At 36.2% G+C, this 12,559-nt stretch overlaps 1 protein-coding gene across 4 annotated transcripts in view; it reads right to left on the minus strand.

Annotated features, from left to right (window-relative positions):
* Positions 1-12,559, minus strand: part of CDKL5 (cyclin dependent kinase like 5) — a 130,422-nt gene that overhangs the window by 20,355 nt on the left and 97,508 nt on the right. For all 4 annotated transcript variants that reach the window (XM_065857960.2, XM_065857945.2, XM_071812592.1 and 1 more), the window contains 4 exons: positions 10,664-10,824; positions 7,171-8,197; positions 3,695-3,800; positions 1,492-1,615 (listed from right to left, as the gene is read on the minus strand). In XM_065857960.2, coding sequence (XP_065714032.1) covers positions 1,492-1,615; positions 3,695-3,800; positions 7,171-8,197; positions 10,664-10,824 — 1,418 coding nt within the window. The remainder of the gene's footprint in view (positions 1-1,491; positions 1,616-3,694; positions 3,801-7,170; positions 8,198-10,663; positions 10,825-12,559) is intronic.

Consider the following 12,559-nt stretch of genomic DNA (forward strand, 5'->3'; position numbering starts at 1 on the left):
TGTCCCTTTGAAAAGTTTTGGTTTTGATAATTTGGCATTGGAAAAAAAATACTTTAGTCAAAAAATTCCCAACCAGCTCTAATTACATATGCTATTATTTCAGTTCAGACTTAAAATGACATTACACGTTTCTTTGCAGTGACCACGTAACAAGAGGTAATATATTGCTGAATGATATATATAAAGCAAAACAAGATTCCCATTGGCTTGTGTTATAGGCAAGATAGAAAGATTCAGATATGAAGGACAACAAAATTTGTAGAAGGGTTCAACAGTAGGAATAAATACCTTATTTAGCCACATAAGTCACAACATAAGTACCACCTTTTTACATAAATGACTGGATTCCTCAGCTAACTTCAAGAAAATGGATGTAGGTGGAGCTACTGGAGGACAGGAAGCAGACTGTAGTCAGTCAAGGCAGGTGACAAGGGTTCTGGAGTGAACATCTATTACTGACACGGGTATATAACCTGAACACAAGCTGAAATAACAGCTGCTTCCCTTCCCCACCCCTCACCCCCCTTTCTTATTTAAGCAGATAATTCACAGGTTGTTCATGTGAAAACACATTAAGTCAACAAACCACTGAAAGAGTTCTTTAGATAGCATGATTTTATCACACTTTCAGAGAGCAGTGTTTCAGATAGTGGAATGAAGCACAGTTGAACCATGCAAATGCAAACAGTCCATTCCTCCCACCAATCCTCTGGAGCTCCATTTGCTTATTTTTATTGTGTGCTTTACTGTGACTGAGCAAAATAGAAGATTAAGAGTATTTTAGAGCTGAACAGCTCTCAGAGCAACAAAATTAAGATAGTTCCCTTTGAGTCCTGCAAAGCTACACATATGCTGTCATTCTATTAGCGTAATTATACTTAATTGTTCTATGTTATATAATGGAGCCATGTGATGCTTTTAATCTTTTAAAATCAATATACAACACTAAGATGTTGCTTAGTCCGTCTTCCCACAGAATATACTCATTTCCTTCTGTGGTGCGTAAGCAAAAAGAGAAGCAGTCCTCGTTGTAGAGCAAATATTATATTCTTCATTAATACAGTCCTATTTTATATATGGAAACATGCATTTTGATTTTTTTTTTCTGTTTGTCTGACAATTCATGCTTCTGGAATCCACAAAAAAAGCTACGGCCTTGCTATCCATACTATATGCACACAAGCACTTTGTATTATCTTTAACCAAAGATTAATAGTGGAAAAAAATCAGGAAAGACTGGACAAAAGTATATAATCTTTAATGCATTCAGTGTGATAGTGTAACAAAATATTTCTTGTTGCTCAAAAAGAGACAGCAAACATGCAATGCTATGACAAGTATAGTCAGAGGAAGCAATGAAGCATGTATAGACAATTGCAAATTTGGAAAAAAACTTAGGTGGTTTTTTTTTTCCCTCTCCTGTTAAAAATCCTTTTTTTTTTTTTTTTTTTCCCTGCCATTCTCTACACATCTGTGTAAATAACAACTCACCAGGTGTCAAAGGTGGTTTGTCTCTTTGAGTGGTTTGCCACCGTGCCGCTGTCTGCTGGTAACACAGAGGCTCTGTTTGACACATTGTTTTCTATGTACGTACTGTCTGGACGCGGAGATGGAACTGAACAGAGAAACAGCAAACAATATACACTGAGCTCTGCCGAAAATCACATCTTTCAATTGCCTGCTTCCTCTCTACCTCTTTCACAGAAACAAGACAGTGAAGACACAGTTGTACTTTATATATGACTGAAAAAAAAGCTGTTGTTTTATGATACTTGCAAGGTAACATCAGTTGTAAAAAGAAAGTATCTTCAGAACTTGGGTAAGCTGTTACTAGATTTGAGAACATTTCTATCTGTAGGGAGTCACAAGTGCCATCAATATTTAAAACCAAGAAATAGAATAAAAGGTTAGAATACAATTATTAAAGACACAAACCACTACAGTTTACACTTTGCCTTCACTTAGACCTTAAAAGAAACAGTACTCATTAATGAAAGAAAATACTTTAGATTTTAATATAATTAAGAGATTATTTGCTAAAAATGAAAGGATCAAAATCAGATATTACTTATTTTTCAAACAGACATACTGTCGTTTTGAACATAGGTTATACAGATCTAGAACATAAATTTATTAGAATCATGAATATCACCAAAAATACCTGCACTGGATTAAAAATTGATGATACACTAGTTGCAGCATTACTCCAGCATCACACTATATCATTTATCAAAACTCGATCTAATTTTTTGTTCAAGCTGTAGTAGAAATGTACATGCTAACAACCTCTGTATTAAGTCAGTACTTAAGAATTGCTTAAGTATGAATTTACTTTTTTCACAGTAATTTTCTTTCAATTGTTTGCCTATACCATTATCAATGTGTTATTTAAATATAGCATCATTTTTCCAGTGCAATAATGAAGTCTGTGAACTAAAATATAGTTGTTTCAAAGATATAAATAAAGTGGAAGAAACCTCTAGTTTATGATAAGGAATTGAATGCAAACCCAGACCTACAGTTTGCTTATCACATGACTTATGGAAAGTCATTCTTCCCTGGAACTTCTGTTTCACTTTGTATAAAGAAGAAAGATAATCCATGTCCAATTTTAGGAGTGCTTAAGGATCAGTAAAAGCACCACAGGACTGAGGATTCTCAGGGATTCTGTTGCACACGCTACAAAATGTTACATTCAAAAGCACTGCTGAAAACAGTACAAGCTTGGATATTGCTCACAGGTTTTAATATTGTAATGGAACACTTAGAAGGATTGACAGATTTTAACATGTCTAAATCAGGTCACCAGCCAGCTGATCAACCTGAAGAGGATAAGAGAGAGATTTGTGACTCCACTTAAGGTTATTAGGTGACTCATAATCGACTTTTAGCTGATTGGGACTTATTAAGGTTCAGGGGAGTCCCACAAACCTCGTAATGCTTGCATGACTGTAATTAGCTTGTTATCATCTTTGTCTTTTCTGAGAGGCTAAACCCAGGTTTAGCCATGGAGGCCCCTGCTAGAAATCACCATCTTTGTGTACTGTAATAGAACAATATCTGTCTGTGTGTATACACATAGACACACACACGAACACATATCCATCCATACATATATATGCACATGCACAGTTCTGTGTTGTTATTTATTCTGAACTGCGATTATGTAAGTGTGCTGCTGCTTGTAGGAAACCCTGATCTTTAGTAATTCTGAACAAAATAAATGAATATAGGTTTGGAGCAACGAGAAGCTCGCATTACAGTTCCATGTACTGCAGTATCTGAAACAGATGAGTAAGTATGTCAATGTGTTACAAGTACAAAGGTGTTCGGATATAATGTTAATACGAATTTAAAATATGAATTAAAAATATTAATTAACTATTTACTCTGGTAATAATTATTTACTTTGTTCAACTCCCCCTGGTAATTATCTTCTGCTTTAAAAGGTACTGCAGTGGAAATACTTTTCAGTCAAAGTGAGTTATCGTTTTGAAATAGATAATATGATCCTACTACAGTTACTGCATACAACATAGCAGGTCAACCCAGTCTGTGAAAGTGGGTAACTATTCTTTTTCCAATACATTTTTTTTAGTTGTTCATATTAGTTCTCTGTATCAATTTCCACTACTTAATTTATATTCCTCGTTAAAATTCTTGTTTAACTTTGAAAGATCCACCATAAAATTACCTCTGTAAAAGCTGCCAACTCTTCTCGGAACAGGGTCATTATACAGAATTCTATTTTCTTTAGAAGATGCTCCATCTTCTGTGTGTGGATCATGATATGCTCCACCCTAAACAAAAGTAAAATCAACTATTTAAAATGAAAGACTATAAACTGATTTGCAGTTTTTAACCATCATAGATAAGCAAGAAACCCCAAATCATTTTCCTTTCATGTTATTAATAACTGCCAATATCAAATCACAGACTATGTAATCAATAATTATTTGGTTTTGCTGTCTGCTTGCTTTTTTCATAATGGCATTAACAAAATTTTGCCTCTTAGTTGTAATTTTAAAGACTTGACCATGATTCAGACTCTCAAATTTTTGCTGTGAATGAAATGCAGTTGTAATATCTTCGGAGGATCTTTTACTGGACGCCTTGTTGAATTAATTTCTGATGGAATATGGTCACTCTGCTACTGGTAAATTTTAAAATGCAAACAGGAAATGCATATAACTTGTGACAACTGCAACACTGAAGCACTATCTCTTACCAGCTGTTATATATTAGCACTAGAGGTACCAACAGTCATGAAATCTACTGTATGCAAAATAAGAGGTAGTCCGTGAACTAAGAAATCTATAAACTAAATAATCAAGTCAGACAGGATAGCAAAAAGAATATAATTACCTCTAATTAACTCTGTTTTCCTGAATACAGTACTTCCTGGAAGGTACAGTACCTCAAGTAATAGCTTAAGTACACTCTTCGAAACATCCATATGCATGTAATGTGCCACTAAATATGACTTAATGCCACTCTTAAATGAACTAGATGCTGCAATTTTTTCCCACAGCATGGACTGACCAGGTAAAATTCAATGGTCTCTACAAGACCCCAAAGGAAACCGTACTGAAACCCCTATATGAATTTAAATCTAGAATGTCCAAGAAGGACAAAAGTTTAAAAACCAAAACCACAAACAAAAAAAAAAAAAAAAAAAAAAAAAAAAAAAAAAAAAATTAAAAATTGGGATTCCAGTTCACTATACCAGTGATTTGCAAAATCTATTTTGCCTTTTAGTAATAAAGATCTGGCCGCACTGTCACAAATAAAACAGCCCTTGAAACTGTGCCAAGACGAAAAATGGAGCTAAAACAATGCTTTAAATCACAGCTTGATTCTTCTAAAAATTTACAGGAGGTTAAGCATTTGATTAAGTTACTAGTTGTCTAAGATACCTCTTCTTCGCAGTTAAGTTACAAAAACGAGACAGTAATAGCAACTTGTACTTGATTTTCTTTTGCTTATGTCCAATTTAAAACAAAAAGGAACCCTTGAAACAGAAGTGTTGTACTGAGACTGGAAAAGCCCCAAAACTAACAGTGAATGCAAGTCCTTTCTTCTTTTTTCAAGCAAGATTTGAAGCCTAGCAAACAAAGAGTGTTTTTCTTTAAAAAGATTCAGTAGAGCTAAAGAGAAAATCAATGAGAAAAGACAAACATGGAAGTGAGGAAACTTCACAAAATAGGAGTACAGAGAGAGAACCAATAAAGAATCTTTGAGAACACTTAGGTTATTCCTGATTTTTTTAGTTCAGTAATCCTGAGGGAAGTTAAATTTTCTGACTTCTAATGCAGTATGTAGCAAAAGAAGAGAAAAAAGGATAGGAAGAAGCCAAAGAATAACTTCATTGTGAAATGCCTCTACAAGGCATAAGATTGAGAATTTAATTCTGATTTGTTGTTGAAAGTACTATAAACAAAAACAGCTTTGTGAATTTACAAACTTGCCATCCATTTCAGAAGGGTATTTTTCTTTTCAGACTTCTGATGGTTGAAATACAGATTTTAAAACATTAATGGAAGGCATAGGTTTAGAAACACTGACCACAAGAAATAAAGGCAAGTTCTTTACAAATCACTAGGCATTTCAAAACAAACCAAAATGAACAAAAACATAAGCGTCACGATACGCACCAATATTTCTAATTAAAATAAAACGTTGTCAACCATTTATCGAAAGATAAAGAATGACCTAATAAAAGCAATCTGCCTCTACACACTACAAAATAAAATTAAAATTACTTATCAAATTAATATCTGATATATAATGCAGAAAAAGATCCTAATGCACTGAAGAAAACAAGATAGCATGAGTTTTTATTATCAAAACCTCAAATGTTGATGTTATTGCCCTTCTACAGTAACATCTTGAAGAATAATTAACATTTAACTTGACTGAAATGAGATAAAAATGACTACACAATGAAAAAAACTGGTTTTGAAATGGAGCTGCTGTAATCCATTCTAAGGAGCTTTAAAAATTATTATTACATTGTATTTCTCCTATTTTGATGAGATCTTTTCTTATGTGTGAATACACATAATCCTGAATGGAGATGTGGTAAGTGTGAAGAAATGTATAATGCCTTTTTTTTCCTACTGGACTGAAAAGGCAACCACTACCTGGAAACTCTTTCATGGTACTCGTACACCACTATCAAGTCAGTCTATGTAAGAAGTATGTGGAGCTAAGTAGGCAGAGTTTTTTACTCTCTCACAGTAAATAATTTTTAGACCTTAATATTTGCAGCTCTTTGACTTCCTTCAATGTGTCAACAAATCTGAACTATATGTTCTCTGCTTAGAAGTCACATTATCAGAGATATATGTATAGAGAAACAAAAATGCATTTTTGTACTTCTATCTGTATCATTTATCTCCAATTTGGATCAATGGTACAGCAATTCAAAGATTTGCAGTCATCTCTACACATCTGATGTGTAAAACATCTGATGATTCAGAAGTGTTGTGTAAGGAATGTAAATCAACACCAGAACCAGCCCTTCCTCTACTTATTTAATAATGTTCTCAGTAAAATACAGCATAGTATCTAGTGACAGAAATCACTGCAAGGAGTAAATTTACCAGTGGCTTCTTCAACACAAAATCTCTAGACTACCCCAGTCATTTATCATACTACTCAAGAGAAATATTGCAGGTCTTGATATTCCTCTAGTAAATTATGGCATTTCAGCAATAATGTCCTGCTATAAGCAAGTGAAAAGCTGACTTCAAAAATTAACATTAGCATTCATAAAAGAAAGACATACAATAACAAAAAACACAAATGAGAAGGTTAATTAAGCAAGACAATATGATAAAAATGTAATCACACAACATAACCAAAGACTAGGAACTACTAACGAAATTTTAACTTCAGAGACAAATTTTTCTGTTCTCGTATTTCAGTACTTTAAGAGAATGGTATTCCTACACCATTTAAAAAAACCCCTTTCAAACAGCCTCCCATTTTGCATTTGAAATATTTAGCCCTCCTGAAAAAGAACCCAAACATCCCTTGCCTTCTAACAGGGCAAATAATTAATTCTTCAAAGAAATAAACAAAAGAAGAAGAAAGCAAGCAGGACACGGTCCTCACATGAAACAGAGGAAGGCAAGCCTTCTGTAACAGACAATATTTTGAACTAACCCTATTAGTATCTTCCGTACAGTCTTCTCGTGACGAGCCAACAGATCTTGTGAGTGACTTATGCTGCACCTGTGGAGATAACAGTTGCAGGCTGTTTGCTCTGGCTGCCATCCCTTGCCCTACGCTCAAGCCACCCTCTGAGCCCTTTGACCTCACTCTGTCCCGGCTCACATACATCGAGTGTCTATGAGGGCGCTGCTGTGAAGAAAAAGGACTGGTATAACCTAGACCATAGGAAAAAGATTCATGTGGAGCAGACAGAGAGTGGGAATGGCTTCCATCCATGTGATCTGGCAGTTTCAACTCCTCCATTGTTTTGGAGTGTCTTGCTGATGGTCTTCGGGTATCCAGGGTGCCCTCGCTGCGGTTATTCCTCCCAGATGGACTGAGCAAAGTTCTGTTATCACTGTGTCGGGGAGCAGTTGGGCTGGTAGGAGAGTTCAAGTCCATACAGCTGGATGGGAAATACCTGCTGCTGTTTGGTTCTGCAGCTTGGGCCCTGACCTCAGACAGGTTGCCCACGGACTTCGAGTCTGTCAGAACCCCATGGCTCTTTGACTTTGTCCGATATGAAGGACTCTTAGAAGACTGCGGGATAGTATCAATGTAGCTGTGGCGACTGTGCTTGTCACCAGGTTGCAGTGTCCCAGTTTTGCTCTGAGAAGTTTCCATAAATGAGTGCCGGTTCTGCTGAGATCTGGTGTTAGACTTCAGGAACTTTGTGCCTGGACCATCTGAACTTTTTGGGTCTACATTAAAATCAAATTCTGTTTTGGCCTTTGTTTCCTTTGGGCTGAGAAGATGTGGCATGTTATTATTGGCTAGATCCTTGTTGCCAGATCCAGGTGTGTTGCTTGATTTTTTTGTATGCATCGGACTATGGGCAGCTCCAGGAAGGTTTCCATTTAAAAAGCTTTCATTTGCTGGAAGACCCTCTTCTCTTGGTCCGCCAACCCCTAGTGTCTGTATATCCTTGCTGTTTGATCTGTGGTGTGACTGCAAAGCAGAGCTTTTGCTGGCTTGATTTCTACATTAAAATGCATAAAGAAGCATTAATATACCAGATTACATACTCATGTATTAATAACTTCAACAAAAGTACACTCATTTCAGAAGAGAGTTCCCATTTAAAACCACAAAATTTAACTGCAGTAAGATCAAATACTGCCAACTAGGCATCAGCAGCTCCACTAAAATAATAGATTTTCTAGTGTTAGTATACTGTTGTTTCTTTCTGATTATATCCTGATGGACAAATTCAGCTTTGGTTAATGGATTTTCTTGACAAATAAAATGAAGATATAAAATCCAGTAATAGAAATTCCAACATATATTTACGTATTCATGCATGTGTGTGAGTAATAAATGAAAAAGTCTTAAATACACCTGGCATATCAAAGTGAAAGTAGAACAATAAAGTACATCAGCACTATCAAAAAGCTGATATAATCAATGCTCCAGGCTATCTAACGTGTGTCTGATTTGGAGGAGAAGAGAGGAGGGGGAAAAGCGGATATTATGCTGGCAAAGACACCCAGACGGAGTGAGCCTGAGCTCAGTACAGCAGAACAAGCCCTCTAACATCAAAGATGGACTCAAAATGCTCTGCAACCAGACTGACTTGGTGCAGAGCTACTTGGTGATGTCCTTAACTTCCACTCTCCTTTCCAGCTCCCCTGGTTTTGGGACTATGGGACTGAGATAGGAGTTGGTTCTGCAATGTATTTGAGCAGAATTTATTATCTGAGATTTTCTGACATAAAAAGCAGTTCTGCCTTCTGGACTTATGCTGGTATTGCAAACTGGCCATGACTGAACAGTGCTGCAGCTGTACTTATTAGCCATTATAGACTTAAGCTGATTATTTCGGTACCAAACCTATGATAATGCTTCTCAGTGCTCTAAAGGGGCCTACTAGAAAGATGGGGACAGCCATTTTAGCAGGGCCTGTTACAACAGGACAAGGGTAATGGTTTTAAACTAAAAGAAAGGAGATTCAACATAGACATGAGGAAGACATTTTTTACAATGAGGGTGGTGAAACACTGGCCCAGGTTGCCCAGAGAGGTGGCAGATGCCCCATCCCTGGAGACATTCCAGGCCAGGCTGGACAGGGCTCTGAGCAACCTGATCTAGTTGAAGATGTCCCTGCCCATCTCAGGGGGTGGACTACACGACCTTTGACAGACCCTTCCAACCCAAACTGTTGTATGGTTCTATATATTACTGAGGGTGAAAGTGAGAGCTCACTGTACAGAGGAGTTTGTACATTTGTTGGTCTTGTTGACAATTACAATTGGATAATGCCAGCCATTTTTATACTTAAGACTTTATTATCCACTGTTAGTGATCTAATTATGTACTCTACCACAGTTTCTAGAAATTTAACACTTTTAATGTCAGCTGAAAATAATTTTTAGTTCAAAAGAAGTATATTTTTTAAAAATTTGGAGATATAAAGAACCTACTAATTTTAAATCAAGCAGTTGGGCAAGCCTTTGTATTAGACAAGAAGTTTGCCATGGACCTAGGTTTTCCTTTCTGATGCCACATCTGTAATTGTAAAACTCCTAGCCTAAATACCTATAAGGGAAGTTAAAACTTTGTGGTGTCTATCTCCAAAAAAGCATATCTTGTAAATGTCACCATCCCAAATCCTAAAATGGAGAGTAATTTTTTTAATTTCACAGGAAGAGCTAAAGAAAAACATGGCTTGGATTAAAAGCCACTATCATTCTGCCTACTTCAGAGGGTGACCTTTAGGAAAGCTTTTGTCAGAGGAATGCCATGAGGCTTTCTGTGCTGAAGTATTTTATCCACCAGTAAACCTGGTTTGTTGTACTAAAATCAAGTAGTTTCTCTCAAGCTGTATGGGTCCAATAAGAATCACTGAGCAAAACCATCCTGCTTAAAGGCTAAACTTGACTCATAACTGCAACTACACACAAAATTCTCTTCATCCCAAATCTGGAGAATGACCAATCCACACAATTTTCAGGACATTTAGCTGCTACTAACCTGTGTGAATTTTGAATGTTCAAATAGCAAAACCTTGGATAGATTTTACATATACAGTAATGGTAGCATTCCAAAGAAAAGAGCATTTCTTTAGAATCTCAGGCATTCTCCAAGCCACAAAATTCCTACTGCTGTTCAACAAAAAGGCTAACATTTGTTTAAGATGGGTAAGCCAACTTATTTTTCCTTTGTCATATGCAGAAGGGGCTTGAATATTACCTTTTTTCTTCCCTCAAGAAGTATTCAGCCTGATGCAGAAAGTTAGCAAAAATTTCAGCTTGAATAGCTGAAATACAGTAAAACTGTGTCTACTTCCATTATTTGGTGAGGCAACATGGAACAGTATTCATGTCTCAACATGCTCAAACTGTGAAATTACTACTTCTCTTGTAGATGACGTTGTACATAAGCATGACAGCAACTCACTCGTTGGCAGAACAAATGTCAGTGATGATGGTGACACGACTACATTTACCTGTTAGATAAGGTGTTGCTGTCTCCGTGGTAAGGTTTTCTCTTAGCTGACCGTGAAGGTGAGCTTCCACAGCGATCCAAGAGCCTTTGGGTTTGAAATGAAGGATGGTTCAAACACTGTTCGGTCAAATATCTGTCTGCTGGGTCTAGTTTCAGTAAGTTCTTCAGAAAAGAAATCCCAGAGTTCAAATGTTAGTATCTCTATTTGCATCCACAAAAAATGTAACAAAATAAAGAACATCATTGGGATAGCTTTTTTGATCTCCAGAGTTTCTGTGATGAGATATAACTGCTAGAATAATTTAATGTTGTATTAAACTACATACAATACAAAATAAACACTTACAAAACCTATATTCTACTTAAGATGTGAAAGGTCTCAGCCTTGCTTATTATGAAACATATATATGTGCTACATATACACACATATAGTTATATATGTGTGCTTAAAATACACTTAAAATACAAAAATACATAAAACTTTAAAAATATAATCCATGTATATACCTATACATGTTTAAAAGATACATATTTTGTAAATATTTTTCAGGATATACCTTACAACAATGTTGTTTAGAACAAAAAGATATTATATTTACCAGTAATAAAATGCTACAATGAAACAGGCTTCACAAATAAACAGAACAAGCATATGAGAACATTCTTATACAAACAAAAATAGTATTTTGAACTTAGTATTTTAAAAAAAAATATAGTAGAGTTCTGGTTTTTACTTCTACGGTTCAAGTCCACCCATATTTTTAAAGAATCATCTAAACTGTTTACAATGCACTCAGAATAACATTTGCCTTAAAATTGTTAAGATTTTCTGTGATTCTTAACAAAGACACTTTCTGACATGTAAAAAAATATTTAACCATGCAATTTAACACCAGCAGGTTGGGTATTTTGATCAGTTTGAAAGGTTTCTTGCAGGAACAGGGTAATACAAAACTTACCTTGGAATATTTGAACATGCACGATTGTCAGCAAGGATAAAAGTTTGAATGGCTATTAAGTAAAAATAATAGCTTTTTTCAAAGGGTTATATAGGTTGAATAGAGAACAACTTTGTGCATATATATATATGCATGTGTATATACACATACAATGCATATCTATATATGCATTAACATAGTATTCAGGCACTTGAACACCAACAGGTTTTCCCTTCACGGTGTCCCTGCACTTCCAAATGGAAAAAGCTCAGGAAACAACGCAAGTGGCAAACTACATTCCTATGTCATTTGGTCATACAGTATGTAGCATCTTCCTTCCTCAAGTGACAATCTTTTTCTTTCCCCCTTTTTTCTGGTGCTCATCACTACAGTGGCTCAAATGGCCCAGACACACACAAGAAGGCCAGACAGCCAGACATGATTTTCACATTCCTCCTCAGAACAGAGGATGTTCAGATGCTTCCCTCAAGTGCCTGTACACTAAGGTGCAGATCCTGGACCACAAACAAGGAGAACTCAAAGTCCACAGGGAATCATAAGGCTATGAACCTGCCTGGAATCACAGAGCAGTAGTGGGACATGGCTCACGGCTGAGGCATTGTCACTGATGGCTACAGCTGGCTTCAGAAGGAAGAGGGTGAGGAGGGAAAAGAGTGACACTGCATAGAACTGAGTTCCTGGATGGTATCAAATGCCAGCATGAAGCAGAAGGTACATCCATGGACAGTCTCTAGGTCAGGATTAGAAGGGAAAGTAGCATTGTGATGTTATGGTGGGTGTTTGCTAAAAACTAGACATTAAAATGCTCAGAGAAGATGAAGAAGAAACTCTATACAACAACAAGCAGAAGTCTCCTGGTCACAGGTCTTCACTCTCTTGGCAGACTTCAACTATCCAGACATCCAGCCTGTGTAGATGATCCAAGAGATTTCTAGACT

The sequence above is a fragment of the Patagioenas fasciata genome, chromosome 1, assembly GCF_037038585.1.
Source record: "Patagioenas fasciata isolate bPatFas1 chromosome 1, bPatFas1.hap1, whole genome shotgun sequence".
NCBI lineage: Eukaryota > Metazoa > Chordata > Aves > Columbiformes > Columbidae > Patagioenas > Patagioenas fasciata.